The sequence below is a fragment of the Zootoca vivipara genome, chromosome 5 (genome assembly GCF_963506605.1).
Source record: "Zootoca vivipara chromosome 5, rZooViv1.1, whole genome shotgun sequence".
NCBI classification, from domain to species: Eukaryota; Metazoa; Chordata; class Lepidosauria; order Squamata; family Lacertidae; genus Zootoca; species Zootoca vivipara.
In genome coordinates, this window is record NC_083280.1 from 36278231 (window position 1) to 36298355 (window position 20125).

At 40.5% G+C, this 20125-nt stretch overlaps 1 protein-coding gene across 3 annotated transcripts in view; it reads right to left on the reverse strand.

Moving 5' to 3' along the window:
• UBXN7 (UBX domain protein 7) overlaps positions 1 to 20125 on the reverse strand; it is a 34060-nt gene that overhangs the window by 8703 nt on the left and 5232 nt on the right. For 2 of the 3 annotated variants that reach the window (XM_060274581.1, XM_035133330.2), the window contains exons 2-10: positions 16928 to 17075; positions 14605 to 14672; positions 11617 to 11682; positions 7314 to 7426; positions 2802 to 2948; positions 2544 to 2634; positions 1845 to 1972; positions 732 to 1122; positions 225 to 304 (exon numbers count right to left, since the gene is read on the reverse strand). In XM_060274581.1, the coding sequence (XP_060130564.1) occupies positions 225 to 304; positions 732 to 1122; positions 1845 to 1972; positions 2544 to 2634; positions 2802 to 2948; positions 7314 to 7426; positions 11617 to 11682; positions 14605 to 14672; positions 16928 to 17075 (1232 nt within the window). The remainder of the gene's footprint in view (positions 1 to 224; positions 305 to 731; positions 1123 to 1844; positions 1973 to 2543; positions 2635 to 2801; positions 2949 to 7313; positions 7427 to 11616; positions 11683 to 14604; positions 14673 to 16927; positions 17076 to 20125) is intronic. The other variant, XM_035133331.2, reaches the window with a different exon arrangement.

Here is a 20125-nt window from a genome sequence, read left to right on the forward strand (position 1 = left end):
CTAGACAAGAATTTGGGATCCAGTCTTGGATAGAGACCTGACAGAGGACTAGGCTGTTAAGAGGTGGTTAGAAGTCAAACACGAAAGGGGAAAGCATATGTTGTACTGTAAGAAGTGTAAGTGGGGGAAAACGAGGTAAACAGAAGCATGTCTGACATGCACACAGAGAATGGAAAGGAATTAAGACCAAAAAAGCAGTGATTCTACAAATCACTTCTACTTACCAGAAGCTTAGCTTGTTCGGGCAGTGAAATTTGTTCCCTCTTCCCATCTGGATACCTTAGCATTAGCTGTGCCTTTGGTCCTAATAGAAGAAAATCACAAATAAAACAGAATACATGAACAAGCTTTAGCAATCTGTGTGCTGATAATTTAGTACATATCAATGTGAAAATGTACACGTTTCAAAAAGTTTTGAGTTCATGTGAGGGCTCATAGCTTAGTGGTAAGCTACAAACTTTGCATTGAGAAGGTTCCAGGCTCAATCCCCAGTGAAGATACACTTAGCAGGGTTGGGAAAGGCCTTTGGCTGAAACTCAAGAGCCACTGCCAGCCAGAGTGGACAGTACTGGGCAATATGGACCAATGGTCTCACTCACTATAAAGCAGCTTCATATTTTCATAACTATTCCTTCACCACCAGAATAAAAGCCCCATAATGGATTTAGCAGACTGAATATTAAACATCAGGTTTTGTTTAATGGCAGGAAACATTTAATCACCGCACTTACCGTTCACATTAAGTTCCTTCACTGCTGCTTCTGGCTTAGCCCCAATCTCCTCTAGTACCCCAGAATCCATGCAAGATAGTCCTCGGTGGTTTGTTACCACCTCTGGTTCAGTCCTTGCTGTGGGCTCAGGTTGAGGCCTTTTGCCTTCCTCTTTCCTACAGCCCAAATCCTTATGTGGAGATTTCCTAGACTTGGCAGGATTCTCTGGCTCATCATCATCAGAACCACAAACAGAAATAAATTCCTCACTTCCAGAGAAAAGCTCCGATTCAGACTCTTCATCTGATCTGCTTTCTTGCTTGACTTGGTCAGAGTCAAAATGTGTCTCCTGTAAAGATGCTCTGATGGCAGCTTCCAACTGGCTATCTTCACTTGCATCAATGAGACTCTCCTGGTTAATATGACCATAAAGCAAAAAGGGAGACATTATATTACACTGAGAAGTAGGGCAGGGACAACAACAAAGTATTCCTCCTTTCTATGAATACTTTTGCTTACAAAGCAAAGTATTACCTTTTTTTGGATGTTAATGTGAAGCATGTCATCATCATCATCATCATCAATTATTATGACCTGTCCTTCTTCAACAAATCCCATTAGGATATTAAACATTTCCCAAGAAGAAATTGGGACTCCCCTCCCCATTACACCACCACCGCTTGCCCACTCACCCCCCATCACCCGCTGTGGACACTTGCCTGGTTGCACCCCTTACCTGCTGCTGCCACTTGCCCACCTAACCACCCTCCCACACCATCCCACCACTGTTCACTTGCATGCCGTCTTACTGGCTTGTGTGTATGAGTGCCTGCCACTGCATTCTACCACACACTGCCCCTCATCTTTGTGCCACTGCTGGCTGTGTGCTGCCACACACGCATGAGGAGGACCGCAGTGATGTACTTCCAGAAGTGGCGCTATACTTCAGGAAGCTTTGGTCCTCCTCATGTGTGTGTCTGTCTTTTGGTTCCGTGCTCTTTTCTGTGCTATTGGGTGAAATCTGGGAACATCCCGGGATGGAATCATAAGCCAGGGCTGCTTACATAATTCTGGGATGTCCTGGTAAAAATGGGAGAGTTGGAGGGTCTCAACGATTATAATTATTATACTCACAGAACGAGAACGCTTCTGGGGAGGGCTAGTGGAATGTCCATCCAGTTGTCCATGCTCACCTAGGAACCCAGTCACTTGGTCCAAAAAAGAAGTTACATCTAGCTGGTGCCATTCGACTAGCTTCTGTCCTATTTTAAATAGTAATAAACCATACCTCAATAATTGGGGTTTCAAAATATCACCAAAGTAGCAGACAGAATGAAACAAAATAGAAACACTGACTTTACAGAATTTACATTTGCACTGCAATATGCTGCAGATTTTAACCCGTATGTGTTATTTTAAGAGGACTCCCAACATACTTGCAAAATGATTCTGCAAAGGGAACAGCAGGATCAATTCCAGTGGCTGGAAAGTAATGAATGCTAATCTTTCTCTTAACCCCAGATATCAAATATCCAACTGTACCTAATGGACTTAAAGTAACATGGGCAAAACAACAGTGAACAATGACCCAGCTAGATCATACTCTGGTCCTGCATTCTAAAAGCAGTCAGATGCCTCTGGAAAGATCATAAGAAAGATGAGAAAGCAAAATCCCTCCCTTATTTGAGCTAAATGGATATGTACCTTGATACATAGTAATCTTGATTACAAAGTAATCAGCTCCCAGTTTACAATCATTTCTAAAGGAAAGTGTTTAGGTATTATTTATAAAATGCCCATAGCTGCAATAGAATCAAGTGTTTCACCTCTTACCTGTCCTAGGGTCCAGGATAGACACATAAGGGAAGTCTGCTAGTTTGTAGAACTGTATGTATCGTTGTCCTTCCTCACTGTCGTGGTACACCTATGGAACAGCCAAATTTTCCTTTTAAATGCTTGAAGAAGCAACTTCAGCATTTCACAATATAGCCCAAATTGGAGCCACAACATAGCTAAAATAAAAATTAAATGTAACCCAGATATTGGCTCTGTTACTAAGCTTTTCGTCACTGAGGAAAGCAGCCTTCCCACCTGCCAGAAAATGAAGTGCTCTCTGATAAGGTTTTTCACAGCCTCGTTGCTCCAAACGTCACGGTTGAGACACTGACAGGCAAAATCTTGCACATTCTGTATGTTTATCATGAGCCACTTGTTCTGCATCTGACCACACTCCTTGGCCTGAAGACAAAAAACAACAGTAAGAACATTAGTCAAAAATGAAGGTCTAGCAAGAAACAATGCCAGCAATGACGGCTTCTACTTATTGTGCTTCACTAAAACCTCTTCGCACTGGAAGTACAATCAGGACTCAAAAAGGTAATCTGCAAACCAGCCTGACAAGTGGTGTGCAGGATTAGAGAATTCTGCAGGTCAACTTGTCTTAGTAAAGATCACACGGTGATTATCCCAAACTGTTGAATGTCAACATGTCAAGCATAAGAAAGTTTGGGGAGAAAGCATTTTTTTTTGGGGGGGGGGGAGGTTGAGGTGGGGAAATCCAAACCCAAGAGTGGAACCTGAATAAAACATTATGTAACGAAGAACAGGAAATGAGTTATAGTGATCTGACCGCAAGTCAATTCAAGAGCCAAAATTGTGGTGGATTGGCATTGTTGATAACTAGTAGTTCCTTGTTCCACTATTCATTCCCTCTGGTTTTCTGTCTCTATATGCTATATTTTTTATATTATTGGAGCACCAAGCACCACTTTCTGATGGTAATTCAGACTGAAAGTGGGGGAGGTTTGAAGTTTGAAGTTGCAGGAAGAGATCTTACTGGTTTGAGTCACAAAGCTGGCATTGCCTGATTGGTTGGTTGCAAGTTAATGTAGGAGTTTGATCAAGAATGTAATTCTGATCGCTGTATTGCCATACCTGTTGAAAAAAAGAGTGCTATATCAAAATTTGGAATGCTCATATTTCCTGAATAAATAGGGCGGAAATGGTTGGGCTTCCTTAAAAGAGATTTTACTCATGGGTTTGCACCAACTGAATTCTTCACAAGAAGGAAACAATTCCTGTTGATTTTGCCTTCTGGAAAATAAGATTTCACTTTGTAAAAGTGAAGTATCTGATCTTTTGACTACTGAGTGATCAACAGGATAAATTGTGGATTGCAGTCCCACTGTCAAATCATGCTTCATAGCTATGGTTTGCAATACTTTTGCAAGGGCCAGCAAACAAACAAGTCATTTCTCCCAATCAAAGAAAAATGGTGTTACATACGAAAAACGTCTGGAATTTTAAAAATTACCACATTTTAAAACGAACATTTGGTACTAGATGCTCAAAAAATAAGTGTATATTAAACAATCTTTTAGTTGTATTATGTAAAAAGTATTTAAATAATTTGATACATGAACTATTTGACTGAATCCAAAGTCACATAATCCAAAGTTTGACTCATACAGCAGGGGTTGCCCTTCCTCGTCTTCCCTCAATCTGTCTGAAGGGTCCTCAAGTCTCTGGAGCAGATTTCAGAAAGATACAGGGAGGAGAGTAAAGTCCTTTTGTGTGAGTAGAATTTGTTCCACTTGCACACAAACATCACTGAATACAACCCTTTGTTTTTAAGATTTTGTTGGCAGACAGTAGGCATTTAAGACTGAAATCTGAAATTTTGAATAGTATTCTTGGAATAGAATTACTGCTTACACCTAAACAGTGAAGCATGGACTCCTCCTGCCAACTGCTATTAAAATGTATGTGCAATTTTCAAAACTAGTGTATCTTAGAAATTCACATGGTGCAAATTCAAAAATCTCTTTGAATGTGCAAACTTAGTGTTCACATTGTATATAACTAGTGAATTTGCCAAATCATGAATTCAGGGTAATGTATCTTGCTTTAGGTTGCTGATTAAATTCTTAACTATACAGAGAAGTCAAAGGAAAGTTAGAACATACCAAGCTGTTGAAGAAAAAGATGCACTCTTATTAATCACTTCTACATCACTTTGCAGTGTATAGGATGCTTTAAAACTTTTCTCAAATACTGCATAGCCTCACAACTACCTTATCAGAAAGATTAGTCTGAAGTACTGACTTGGCTCAGAGTTACCCTTTTAGCTTACTACCAAGCAAGGATTTGAAGTTCATTTTCTCATGTGTGAACATGAGAAACAATAAAAGATACTGGTTTCTTTTTGCTTTAGCTGATATACTGCCAACCCTGTCTAGATCTGGAAGAAGATAGAAGGAAAGCAACTCAAAGTAATTAATGTTAATAGAATATAAACATTCCTAAAGCTGTAATGGACAAAGGGCCTCCAAGCTCAACAAGACACCGCCACTCATGCACCGGACTACCTCTGCATTCACAGTTGTTTAGACATATGTAACTGCATAACTGTATCAATGGTGATAAAGTGCTGGGAATTTCCATCTGCTTCCTCTCTTCCCCATTCCAATACATGGAAAAACCAACTCATGCCAGTGGTCTAGCTGTGTGAGCAGTTTATGTAAAAGAGGAAACTCTTGTGAAAATGTGGCTCCTCTTATGAAGCAAGAAAACTATGAGACCATTGCATCTCATGCCAAGTTTCTTCTTCTAATTTTTATCATAAACAAAATAACAAAATGCATTATTTATTATTACATTCCTATCCCACTTCTCCTCCAAAGAGTTAAAGTGGCACATATGGCTCCTCCACATATTATCCTCAAAACAACCCTGAAAGCTGAGAGTTGGTGACCAGACAAAGATCGCCTAGTGAGCTTCATGGCTGAATGGGGATTTGTTAAAAGTACAGTACTGCTTAGAATCAGTAAAACATTTTACTCTTATTCACCTAAAATGATTTTACTCATTAAAAGGTTTAGATTCTACAAGTGCTTTCAATGCAATACTATGAGGTTCTAGCACATAACGTAGAAAGAACTGATTGGAAAACATAGAATTTTACTTTGTAAATCTGTATTATGTATATAGTAAATGGGGGGGGTAGACTCTGCCTAAAGGAACTATACAGCAAGTAAGAAACAAAATATTTTAATATAAAAGGGAATGCCAGATTAAAAAACTGAAGGAAAATTAATCAGATGCAGGTATATGAAGTTTTATGAGGAATTACTCCATTAAAGACACAGAAGTTAGAGGCAAATTTTTACTCAGGGCAGAAAGAGGCATCATGACTGAGAGTAATGAATACTACCACCAATTAGAAGGAACTGGAAGAGGGTGACAGAATGTGAACCTTTGAAACCAGCTACACTATTGACCTAAGAGCAGCTTATACACAATTTGTTTAGTACGCCTTGTTTCAGGAGTACAAAGTCGGGGCAAAAAGCACAGCAGATCTTGGTAGAAAATGATTTTTGAAAGTGGTTTCAATGATATGCAGAAATGGAAGGGTTAGAAAAGTGAGTATGATGTTATTTACACATAAAAATATAGAAGTTGTTTAAGTTATGAAACTGCAACAGTAATGCTACTTGCAACCAAGGATATGAACATGACCTATTCTGCATGCCCTACAACTAATGTTCTTTGATTAACATTCAGTTTGGTTTAGTTCATATTAATGCTATATAAAATAGGAAAGGTGTTTTGTGGGCCCTCTTTAATAGGTGTAAGGTGTGTGATAAAAAAAGATTTTTATGACAATTATTTAATGTTATCCTACTTTGTTCTTTAGCTACAGGTATGAACATACTTACTTGTAAGCAAATTCCACTGAAAACTCAATGATATAAGAAGTTAATTGAAAACAAGAGAGATAATTTACCAATCAAGCAAACTACTGCCTACTTGTTCACAGCAGTTCTTCAGGATTTCAAGGAAAGATCCTTGCTGACCCGGCCAAACAGAGACCTTTCCCCCCAAATATGAAGTATTCAACTTATGACATTATATACTTAAAGCCTTCTCTACTTTGGACAAAACTCCAAATGTATCAAAACAAGTGGCCGATGGAAGTATTTGACAATCCTGACAGAGAAAGAGCAACACAGTTTTCCAATGAATAGAAACAGGATTTTTCCATCAAATGGAACTACAAATTGAGCCAGAGTATTTCCAATCCTATTGGGAAGGGCCACAGCACAGTGGCAGAGCATCTATCTTGCATGCAGAAGGTCACTGTTCAATCCTAGGCATCTCCAGATAGGCCTAGGAATTGTCCCCCATCTGAAACCCTGAAAAATTACTGCCAGTCAGTGTAGGCAACAGTGAGCTAGATGGACTAATGGGCCTAACTCAGTATAAGGCACCTACTTATACCCCTCATTAGTTACAATGTACATATTGCGCAATTATGGACATCTGATTAACACATCTTAAGAAAAGGGACAGGGCGCCGAAGGGAATATAGAAGATGGCAGAGGAACACAAACGCAGAAGGGTACTTTTTCAAAAATGAATTCAATCTGCTTAATAGTTGCCTTCTGTGTCCAAGTTATATAAATACAACTAACTCGTTGCCATCATGCTTAAGCGAATTCTTTAATCATCATATTGAAATATCAGGCTGCAAATGTACACATACTCACATGCAGCTGGGTCCAAGCTACCCCAGAGAAACTATGCCAAAGCTTAGCAACCTACCGTTTCAAAACTTCCTTTATGCATCAGATCAATTGGAGGCCTGAAGAGATCTGCAAGGGTGGTGAGTTTCTTGTCTATTGCTCCTCCATTCCGCAACTCTTGTTCCTGCCGAACTGCAGAGCCCAGAATAAAAAAAATGGGAGGTAAACAACATTTTTACTCCAACATGCTAAACTGCTTTTGGCAACTATAAACAAAACATTTGTTAAAAGTGCAGAAAGCTCGTTTTAAAATATAAAATCAGAAAGGGAGAAGAAAAGAACAAGGGGAAAGTACAGAAGTCACATTTTAACATACTAACAAAGAGTTGTGGGAAATTTGAAAGCTTGCATACCATTTTATGACACATTAAAGGTAAAGGTAAAGGGACCCCTGACCATTAGGTCCAGTCATGACCGACTCTGGGGTTGCGGCGCTCATCTCGCGTTATTGGCTGAGGGAGCCGGCGTACAGCTTCCAGGTCATGTGGCCAGCATGACAAAGCCGCTTCTGGGGAACCAGAGCAGCACACAGAAACGCTGTTTACCTTCCCACTGTATTTATCTTCCCACCTATTTATCTACTTGCACTTTGCCGTGCTTTCGAACTGCTAGGTTGGCAGGAGCTGGGACCAAGCAATGGGAGCTCACACCGTCACGAGGATTCGAACTGCCGACCTTCTGATAGGCAAGCCCTAGGCTCTGTGGTCACCCACCGCTGTGGGTGACATATTGGGTTGGCCCTTAAATGGACTTTTGAATTTTTCCTATGAGCCAACATGACTATATCATTACTCTTAGTCTGAAGTATCTATTTTATTATCCTAAAATATTCTTTTCTGCTAGGTACTCTCTCTTGATAGCCCACTATATATTTTTAAGCTTAAGTCTCACAGCACAATACTATACATTTGTTCTGAAAAGCATGCCTCACTGACCTCAATGAGACTTACTCCCATATAAGTGTCTATATAGAATCAGAGCTTAAGCATTACTGAAATGTAGTTCTTCGTCTACTGGTAAAAATGCTCTTTTTTGTTTTCCTCACTTTAGTGCTGATCATGGTTATATTTTAAAAGCTTAACTGAAAATTCTATATAAGGAGAAGTGTTAAGGGTGATTTCTTTCCAAAATAAATTTATATAATTGCCAACACACATGGACATGGGATTACATGCACATCACCCCATTTCAACCGATCAAAATAAATATAATTTGCTACCAAGAAGTCCTCTTATGGACTTACTAAAAGGTAAGACTGATTGTAAGACTTGAGCTGATATTGGGAAATGTGATGTTTTTGGTACCTGGGTCCCAAGCTACAGTACTTAGGGCTACTAGGACAATGGACGCTCAGGTTGCGAATGTGATCCATGTGGGAGGTACGTTCGCAACCCGCAGCGCCGCATCTGCGCACACGTGGGTTGCAATTCGGCGCTTCTGGGCATGTGCGAGCACCAAAACCCGGAAGTAACCCATTCCGGTACTTCTGGGTGTGGCGCAGTTTGTAACCTGAAAATGTATAACCTGAAGCGTCTGTAACCAGAGGTATGACTGTACTAACACCTTTAATTGGGCCCAGTAGCTCAGTGGTAGCTAGCACAGTGCTTTCAGGACTGGTGAACACATTGTGCCATCAGGCAGCCCACTGACCAATCTGCAGCCAAATTCTGTACTGACTGCCATTTCTGGACCATCTTTAAGGGCAGCCCAACACAGAATGAATGGCAGTAGTCCAGACAGAAGATCACTGGAGCATAGAGTATCATGGCCATGTTATCCCAGTCCAGGAGGAACAGCCAAAGCTGGTGAACAAGACTAAACAGGGCATAAGCAACCCTAGTCATAGAGGCCTCTTGAAACTCCAGTGACAGATTGGAATCCAGAAGTACTCCTAGGCTATGGACATGTGCGTAAAGCCAAAATTGTGTATAATCAAACCTCACTGGGTTCAATGGTGGGGGGGACTGCCAAAGTAGTTTCTTCTGGAACTGTGCCCCCTTTCTATTGTGTGTGTGTTTGTTTTGTCCCACACATAAAGCTGGATGTGCACAAGTTGCAGGCTTACTGTTTAAATTGAGAAGGGACAGTAAGCTCTAATACTTAGCCCACTTTGGCAACACTAAAGGTTATTTCCATTTTAAGATGAAATATTTTAATAGATAATCTGGGAGAAACACAAATAGCAAAATCAGTCAGAATAATAAACTACAGAAGACTTGACAGAATCTGGCAATCCAAAGCGAACAGTTACATAGATGCAAATACATTTGTGACTATGAAGCCTCGTTAAGACATTACCCTGTTAAACCTCATATTAAGCTTAAGTATGTTACTTACCTTGAATATAGCAGAAGTTGGGATGTAAACTAACCAACCAACCAACCAAACAAACAAACAACTAACCAACCAACCCACCCTGAGTGTCACTTTCCTGACTTCACATGTTCATAGGCAATTTTATCTAGATACTCTAAAGAACTAAACCCACACACCAAGAGATCACTGACACCTTGTTTTAATTAACTTTTCCTTATTGAAAAGTAGGATAAAGCATTTTGAGGGATAAGGAAAAACATTTTTGATGTTAAAATGAGGGCTGCACCTGTCACAGCTGATCCAAGAGTCATGAATATATAGGACAATTTTTTTAAAACAACAACAACAATTAATTGAAAAGTTTACTTCTAAGTAGACTAATGTAACAATACACCAAAGACCTGAATTAACAGAATCCTGATAGCTGTAGTGTTGAACTCTGAGCAATACTCAAAACTAACTGAAGCTTAAATACCTGAACTAGTACACAAGACACCATCAAAAATGTTTAATTGGTACCACGTCTGCTGAATAAGGGTGAATGAGTTTTAACTGAGTGAGCTACCAAGATGTGTGTGCATGAAAAATGGTCTCACATACATTGATATGTATGAACTCCCCAACTGTGGTAACAAGAACAAGAAAGGGGATGGTGAACATCTATCTGAAGAAGAGATGGAAGACAACTATGATGACTAATTTGAAAATGAACAAGACCATACATGCCCAGGACAAACTAAATAAGCATTTCACTTAACAAGTGTAATTGCGATGTTTCTTGTTAAGTTTCTATAGTTGACACTGCCTTGCACAAAAAGCAACGGGCCAGACTCAACTCTGTGGCATGTCATAGGGAACATTCATTTCCCTGGTGGTGTGGATGTGTCATTTGGGGTGGTCTAATGCCATTTGGGGTAGCCTAATAACTATGGATCGAGGTCATTGCTCATTAATGTGCTTTGCACAAAAACAACTTTTTACCTCAGAGAATGATGATGCGTCACAAAGGGGAGTTTCTCAGTGACAGAGATGTGATGTAAACTATATTGGCTATTTATTCAGTATTTTGTTGAATAAGGAACTGGGAAACAACTTCAGTATAATAAAAAAGACAGTAATAACTGCAATGTCAACAACACCTGTTTTCCAACTACTAAGGTATAAATCTTCCAAAATATGACATTAAACTTTATTCAGCACACTTGGCACCAATTTCAGTCCTGCCTCCAAAGAAGGCCAAAGTTATTTTATTTCCTCCAAAAGTTTGGAATTAAACTTTTGGCCAGCAATTTTCCCTTTCTTTTATTTATGCAAACACACCACAACTATTAACACAAGCTTTGATATGACAAAATATTTTTAAAGCAAGCATTGTTTTATTTATTTCTAGTAGAAAAATATACGAGGGCTGGGTCTTATTTCACTTCGTATAGGGCTTTTGCATAAGCAACATGAAGCAGCAAGAGCCCACCCAAAAAAGATACAGAGGCTTGCATGGCAATTCTTAGGAGAGTTTAGGGGACAGGCAATTTTGGGAGTGGGGACATTGTTGCCACTGGCAAAATGAAATGTAGAGTCTGGATTTAATAAATCATGCTGAAAAAGAAAGTCCACTGCTGCCATTAACTTGGTCTCAAATCTCAATCTAACTACACCATATCTAACAACTGCATCCAAAGAGTGAACAACTTGGCTGGGTTCCATAGACTGCACTTGACCTTCCTGCCCTGATGCAGGGGGCTCTTTTTACCTAAAAATTACAAACCTCATGTTTGCAATGCATATTTGGCTATGCTATACATATATGGCTACATGAAAAGTCCTTAGTGGGATTTTAGGTGGTTGTTTTTGTGCCTACATAATGCAAGCCTTCTCCAGTCCCATATCAGTATGCAGCTCCTGGGTAGGGTACACAATGTGGCCCATAGGGATCCACATCATTAACCTCTATAAAGCCAGTAAACAAAGAAAATGGCATGTGAAGACAATGATTCACAGATACCTACTTGTTTCTGTCTGGAAATCCCGAAAACCATCAAATATTGAACGAGCAGGTCTGCGTCTTTTTGGAGCTTATCAAGAACAGAATTTAAAACTCATATTAGTCATAAGAAACCTCTCAATGGAACTGATTTGTGATAGAAAAGGCTGAAGCTTCAAGACAGATTGGAACTCATGGTGACCAGGTCATTTGAGAATACCAATAATGCATTATGTTAATTTGTTACACACATGTGCCCATCAGGACATGATGTTCATTTTCCTGGTTATCAGGGTACTTGTAGATGTTAAATTATGTTAAATTAAAAATTATTTAAATAGGCTGCTTTTCTGCCTGAAGGCCTTTGAAACACATAAAATCAACTAAAATACAAAAATATGCAACGAAGTATCATAGAAATAATAACACATTGAACAGTGAGATAGATCAGCAAAATGCAACATAGCAATAGAAACCAGCAGCAAAGACCCAGGCAGTAAAAAAAACCTCATCCAAGGCCAGTGGTACAGCAAAATAAAAAGTATCCCTAGCTTGGTTCCAATATGAAGCTCTAGGACAGGGATGGGGAGCCCTTTTCTATCCAAGAGTCGCATTCTTACGTTGGCAACCTTTCAGGGGCTGCATACCAGTATTGGAGGCAGAGGCAAACTGAATGGCGCAACAGATAGGAGTTTTAATATGTACAGTAGACTGTATATCAGCCATGCAAAAGTCAGAGGTTTCTACAAATATTCCTCTTCATCCAAACAAGGAAGAGACAATATCTACTTCAAAGACATATTAAAGCCAGGCAAAAGCACTCAAGGTTGATAAGGAGCAGGTCCAGTGAAGACTATGGTTTATGGAAGGGTTGTAGCCTAGGGAGAATTCCAAGGGTCAGATAGAGAGCCATGGAGAGTAGCTCTCAGCCTCTGGGCCTGAGTGTCCTCTTCCCCTGCTGTAGGAAGATTGTGGAACACTATCTGGGTGATAGCACTCTGGGTGCTACCCATGTAACCCCCAACTGCACTTCTGATAATGGCAAGATGCAGCATATGCTGCTTGACCTGATCTCACTATACTTAATGGAGGAATAAAACCCAGAAAAAGGTAAAAGCATGATTTTGTCGTATTTCTTTAAGCACATGCTAATCGATAAGGCAATTTCTCAAAGTGGAATGATTTAGGAATTAGGCTATGCTTGAAACATGACACCTTTTGTAGTAGATTATAATGCATAGCATAGCTGGTAAGCAAATGAAAGCATTTGCCAGTGCCACACTCTTTTTGCACCCATAAATTGTGTCAAAAATGGCAGACAACACCTTTAGTTCTAATACCAATTCAATCTGCAAAGCAATGTCTTCCCATTTTTGGGGGGGGGGGGGCGGCGGCCTGTGGACACATTTCCAAACTGGAGTAATGGCACCAAACCCACATACACACCACATCATGGACTTGTAACACTGCCTATAATATGCCTTTTAAAAATCTATTTCCAGTGGAGGAAATGCTGTAAATGCATGGGAAGGTTTCTGCTGGAACATGTGCCTGTGGTGCACCATGTGGGTGACCTTTGACCTATGTTCTTTCATAATTTTTTTTTAAATAAATTAATTTATTTTTAACAATATTGGCTATCCCATTCAAGTGAACATTAACCAGACTGTAAGCCTGCAAGTGAACATCTATGGTCTAACTGTTGTACTTCATTTTGCTACTTTAGATGCTTTATAGCAAAGACACCTTAAATACACACTTATTATGACTTAGGCTTTTGCGTAGTAGAACCCATTTGTTGTTATCTGCAGCAGGCTAACATGGCAACTGTTCTAACATGTACAGTGGACGCTCAGGTTGCAAACGTGATCTGTGTGGGAGGCATGTTTGCAACCTGCAATACCGTGTCTGCGCATGCGTGGGTTGCAATTCGGCGATTCTGTACATGCGCAAAGCGCGATTTAGTGCTTCTGTGCATGTGCTGTAACCCGTTTCGGTACTTCCAGGTTCGGCGCGGTGCGCAACCTGAAAACACGCAACCTGAAGTGTCTGTAACCCGAGGTATGACTGTATTCAATACATTACTGCAGCAAATTTATTTATGGCACTTCACCTGTAAAACGGAGGTGCATCTTATGTAATATCTTATGTGATGAATCTTATGTCAAATGCTAGTTACCGCTCCCAAGTCATTATCTGCTGATTTCCTACAGTTGAGTAAGCAGCTTCATGTAACTTCAAGGGCTTCTCACCAGATCTTATGTTGACTTATTACTGCAACGATACTTTTCAGTGTGTAACTTATAATTATCACATGGCTTCCAGTCATCAAACCCAACTGGCCTCTAGAAAATGCATTTCTCATTATATCCCAAAGTAGCAGCCTTTCCTTAAAGAGGCAGGCAGCATTTACTGTTAACTATTCCACTAGATTTTAAGAATACAGCTAATTGGTTTCCCATTAACTTGTTAATAGAATGGAATCTATCAGTACATAATTTTGGAAACTATATTAAGCGGAAGCTGAAATATCATGGAAATCTTGGATTTTGGTTTCTAAAAACTCTCAACTGCAAAATACTCAACAGTACACATTCCATAGCTGCAATTTCTTATGAACACAGGTTAACACCGTAAATTACTATTTATTTGCAGCCCTTCAGACAGAGTATTTTATTATAGATATTTTACTATAATATTTTATTGCAAAAAAATTACTAGAAATTGACTCAGCAGCTAGCATTGACATTTTGGCACCATTCCCTATCTAGAAAACGAGAATAGCAGCAGCAATGGGTTTTTGAAATATCATTCCTAGGAGTACCGATTATGTATGCTTAGTTGACAGTATTGGGAATATGACTTTTGTATAAATACTTCAGTATTGCAAGAGCACATGCTATAACTATAGAGCAATGGATACAAGCAACCTAGACAGAAGGCAGTTTGGCAGAGTTCTTCCTTCCTTACTACAACATTTGGAAGGGTAAACATTAAAATGAAGCTCACTTACCACCAAATAAAGGCTCAGGTTCTACCAGAATTTCCTGTTTTTGAGGAATAGGTGCTCTTACTTCATCTCTATAAGGATTAGAAACATAGGTTTTTGAATATGACAGCAAGAGCTATACTACATGCCCCAAATAGGACTATATTCATTTAGTTAAACCAATACTTGGGGTCTACAATGCAGTAGAGGCAGAACAGCATAGGTGCTAACTATGTTGTACAAGGTTTGAAAGTGTACTATTGGAATGGAGATATTCCTGGTAGGTATCAAAATAAAGATGTTCTTTAGTATATATAAAAAGGGATTGACAGTTAACACATTTTTGTGAGAGCCACCTCTTCCAGTAGCACCTTAGAGACCAACTAAGTTTGCCATTGGTATGAGCTTTCATGTGCATGCACACTTCTTCAGATGAGCACACGAAAGCTCATACCAATGACAAACTTAGTTGGTCTCTAAGGTGCTACTGGAAGGGGGGAAAAATTATTTTGTTTCGACTACACCAGACCAACACGGCTACCTACCTGTTTAACCTATAGATATGGGAATCTTTAGCTCCGATATCTAAGGAGCTGCTAACATGTCTTGTTAAATGGGTAGGACAGGTCGAGATGCTCAGAGTTGTACAAAAAAGGAGTGGGGGAGGAGGGTAGTAGTATGAGGAATATAAGAAAGGTGCACATATAATCACATATATAGGGAAAGCGTAGATGCATGTACAGGTGTTCTTGACATAGGCGGAGGGTCCGGGGTCCCACCTGCATAAGCAAAATATGCCTAAGTGGGCAGCACCCTCTAAAAAGCCTCTAAACACCATTTCCCCCTGCTCTCCTGCTCTCTTCCCTGCTCTCTCTCCACACAACTCCCTTTAACTAGAGATGAAGCTCTGGGGCTGGCTGGAGGACATGTAGGGTAGCAGCTGCTGGGCTACCACATGTGTCAGCTGTTAAGTGCGGAAGATGAGCAATCTAAGCAAAGCCCCACTATGCCTCCAGTCTCTTTGGGACTTCCTCCACCCTCACTGAAGTCTTCTTTGGGTTCTGGGGAGGGTCTCCTTGCAAGCCATGAGGACTCTCCAGCATTCTCCCACCATTTCCTGCTTTGAATCTATTTATGCCACGCATACATGCGTTCATGTGTTAGTCAATCACGCACAAGTTGGGGGACACCTGTAATTGCAAAGGTCTTGTTGGACCCAGTCCCTATTTCTTAACCCACTATTTTGTTTGGGAATATGAATAACACATGAATTTTTTTTCTAATTTGTGTTATTTGCCTCTGTCCAAATACAAGATTTATTTTAAAAATAAAACCAACTTTTCACTTCTTGCCATATAATGCCAAAATTGCACTTCAATTTATTTATTTAGTACTGCATCTAACATTAGAGTAAAAGGTAAAGGTAAAGATAAAGGGACCCCTGACCGTTATTGTCCAGTTGCGGACGACTCTGGGGTTGTGGTGCTCATCTCGGTTTACTGGCCGAGGGAGCCGGCGTTTGTCCACAGACAGCTTCCAGGTCATGTGGCCAGCATGACTAAGCTGCTGGCGAACCAGAGCAGTGCACATAAACTCTGTTTACCTTCCCGCTGTAGCAGTACCTATTTATCTACTTGCACTTTGACAAGCTTTCAAACTGCTAGGTTGGCAGGAGCAGGGACCAAGCAACGGGAGCTCACCCCATCACAGGATTTGAACCCTAGGCTCTGCGTCCCTAAAATTAGAGTAAACTTATGAAAATAATAGATGTGACTAAGTTAGGTCCATTAATTCCAATGAGTCTACTCTTAGTTGGATACAACATTCATTCATTCATTCATTTCCTGCCCTTCCTCCTAAGGTCCTAGGGCAGGTTACAGAATTAAAACAAAGAATTTAAAACAATGTAAAACATCTTGCAATCATAAAAATAAGCTGGGTCCTAAAAACATGAACCTCAAGTGTTACATAAAAATAAATGTATTACAAGTCCCCCTATATTTAGGCAACGAGCAATGTGTTCAACTGAAACAACTTTAAAAGGTAAGTATAATAAACAGATGTAGCCTCTCTACAAGTGGGTGGGTGGGTGGGTGGGAGAACTGATTAAAGTTAGTGCTAAATTTAGCACTATATGAACTGTGTCCTGCCTGCACATTTCCCTTCCCACTTCTGACATGTGCAAATTGCAACCTGAACTAAACTGTTAGGTTTCTAGAACAAAAGTAAGATGCAAGGAATTTAGTAACTGAAACTAAGAACATCTACAGAAAAACATGTTGATACCTGCAATTTCCATATTTTAAAGCAAATTATCCATCCTATGGATATTCACAAAGTTACATACTCTGTATGTGGTCGAAGGTTTGATACACTTGCAGAACTAGTGCTGGGCTCCTCTGCTATCCCTCCACCATCAAGGAACATAGTGACAGCCATTTCCAGATTATTGTTGCATGCTTCAAGCATATGCTTGCCTGCACTTTCAGTGGCACCTGTGATTCAAGGAAAAACAACATTAGTGCTCAGATCTTAAAAAGAAATTGGACAATATATGAGATCAGAAAAGTAAGCTTTTTGGTTTCTTAAATAAAATGACATTTCATAATACATTAGCTTTGCATGTTATGTTCTTTGAAATACCCAACTGAAACAGCAGCCTACACAAATGAATGAAACAGAAATAGATTATCTTTCCCTCTTTTTGTATCTTGGTTAGGCAAATTATTATTAATACTTATTAAAATTATTTATCACCCTTCCTCCAAAAATCACAGGGTAGTTTACAACAAAAAACAGCATATGCTGTTCACAAATTCATATGGGCAGCCAATTTTCAGTAAGACAGTTCACAGGGCATTACGATTTACAGTGTCGAAGGCCTTAGTCAGGTCAATAAACATCATATGCAGGGGCTGGTTTTGCCCTCTGCATTTTTCTTGAAGCTTTAGAGTAGTGAAAATCATGTCCACTGAAGGTCAAAAACCATTTTGGGATTCAGGAAGGGTAGCCTAGGATATAGTTAGGAGATGGTTTGCTAAGATTCTTGCAAGAATTTTGCTGGCCGCAACTAATGAAGACATGTCTCAATAGTTTCCGCAATCCGTTTTATCACCTTTTTTTAAAAAAGGTTGATAATTTTGGCATCCCTAAAGTCTGCTGGGATCTCCTCTCTCCCCCAGATTTTTTCAATGAGCTTGTGAAGTTGTTGTGTAAGTTCAACTCCACCCACTTTGAAGACTTCAGCAGGTATCCCATCAGGTCCGCTGGCTTTGTTGTTTTTCATTTGGTTAATAGCTGTACACAACTCTCCCAGATTGGAGATACTGCATGCTCATCTCTAATTTGTTTTTGCAGAATTTGTGAGAGGGCCTCAGCAGCTATGGGGGAGTTGCGGTTAAGGAGATGCTGGTAATGTTATTTCCAGTGCAATGCAATAGCTTCTTTATCTTGGTGTGGTACCATCTGTTGTTGTCTTTGTCCATGGAGTTTTCTTGGCAGGGATACGGGAGTGGCTTGCCAGTTCCTGCTCCAGGTTCAAAATTGGGAAAGGAGTACGACAAGGCTGTATATTGTCTCCCTGCTTATTTAACTTATATGCAGAATTCATCATGCGAAAGGTTGGACTGGATGAATCCCAAACCGGAATTAAGATTGCTGGAAGAAATATCAACAAACTCAGAGATCCTGATGACACAACCTTGATGGCAGAAAGTGAGGGGGAATTAAAGAACCTTTTAAAGAGGGTAAAAGAGGAGAGCACAAAATATGGTCTGAAGCTCAACATCAAAAAAACTAATATCATGGCCACTGGTCCCATCACCTCCTGGCAAATAGAAGGGGGGGAAATGGAGGCAGTGAGAGATTTTACTTTCTTGGGTTCCATGATCACTGTAGATGGCGACAGCAGTCATGAAATTAAAAGACGCCTGCTTCCTGGGAGAAAAGCAATGACAAACCTAGACAGCATCTTAAAAAGCAGAGACATCACCTTGCCGACAAAGGTCTGTATAGTTAAAGCTATGGTTTTCCCAGTAGTGATGTATGGAAGTGATAGTTGGACCATAAAGAATGCTGATGGCTGAAGAATTGATGCTTTTGAATTCTGGTGCTGGAGGAGACTCTTGAGAGTCCCATGGACTGCAAGAAACCTATCCATTCTTAGGGAAATCAGCCCTGAGTGCTCACTGGAAGGACAGATCCTGAAGCTGAGGCTCTAATACTTGGCTACCTCATGAGAAGAGAGGACTCCCTGGAAAATACCCTGATGTTGGGAAAGATTGAGGGCACAAGGAGAAGGGGACGACAGAGGATGAGATGGTTGGACAGTGTTGTCGAAGCTACCAACATGAGTCTGACCAAACTGCAGGAGGCAGTGGAAGACAGGAGTGCCTGGCGTGCTATGGTCCATGGGGTCACGAAGAGTCGGACACTACTAAACCACTAAACAACAAACCATCTGTTGAACATAGGGGGCATATGCCATGATTTATTGACCCACATTGTGAATGTCGGCTACGTGCTGGATCTCTTGAGCTTTTTTTTATCTACCAGGTGCTCTTTAGTTCTCTGGTTCTTCTTTGAACCTCAGCCTTAGCGTTGGCATAGGGTTTTTCCTTAGTGGTGCAATTTCTATCTCTTTGCCAGATCTGAAAGGCCTTCCTTTTTGTCAATAATGTGTTCAATCTCACTTTCATTCTCATCAAACCAGTCCTGGTGTTTCTTGGTTTGGTATCCAATAGTTTGTTCACAGGCTGCAATAATGGATGTTTTTAGTCCAGTGTTCCTAGATGTTATCAGGGAACTCCAAAAGCAGCTGGTCCTTAAGAGTCGTTTGGAAGCAATCCCACTTTAATAGGAGCTTGAAGGGCTTCATTTTGCGCCTTGTTTCCTTCCTTGGTATAATATTGATAGCCATCGTGGAACGTATTAATCAGTGATCTGTCCAGCAGTCATCAGCACTCGTCTTAGCTCTGGTAAGGAGCACATCGCGGCGATCTTTAGACAATTACATAGTCTAAGAGATGCCAGTGGTTCAACCGAGGGTGCCTCCATGATGTTTTAAATTTATTTATTTTGTTGAAAGTGTGTTGGTAATAACAAGGTTGTGCGCTGCACATATACCGTGTTTCCCCCTTTTTAAGACACCGTCTTATAACTTTTTTTCCTCAAAAAAAACCACGGTGTCTTATTTTCAGGGGATGTCTTAAGGCTTGGTGCTCTGTGCAATCACACATGACACTTTCTGGCACATGCAGATACAGATCAGCTGTAGCGCTGAAATCAGCTGTTCCTGGTTCAGGTGTAGCGCGCGCCCAGCGAAGTCAGCCCTGAGAAGGGAAAATGGCATTTAAAAATGCCATTTGAAGTGATTTTAGCCTGTCGCCCAGAACCGGCTGCTGCAGCGCGGAGCGCCCAGCAGCGCCCGGGGGGAGCGCCCAGCAACACGGACAGAGCGCTCAGCAGCACCAGGAGGAGCGTCCCACCGTGCCAGGCGGCGGGGTGGCAGGCCACCTTGGCATGGCGAGGAAGAGACGAGGCCGCT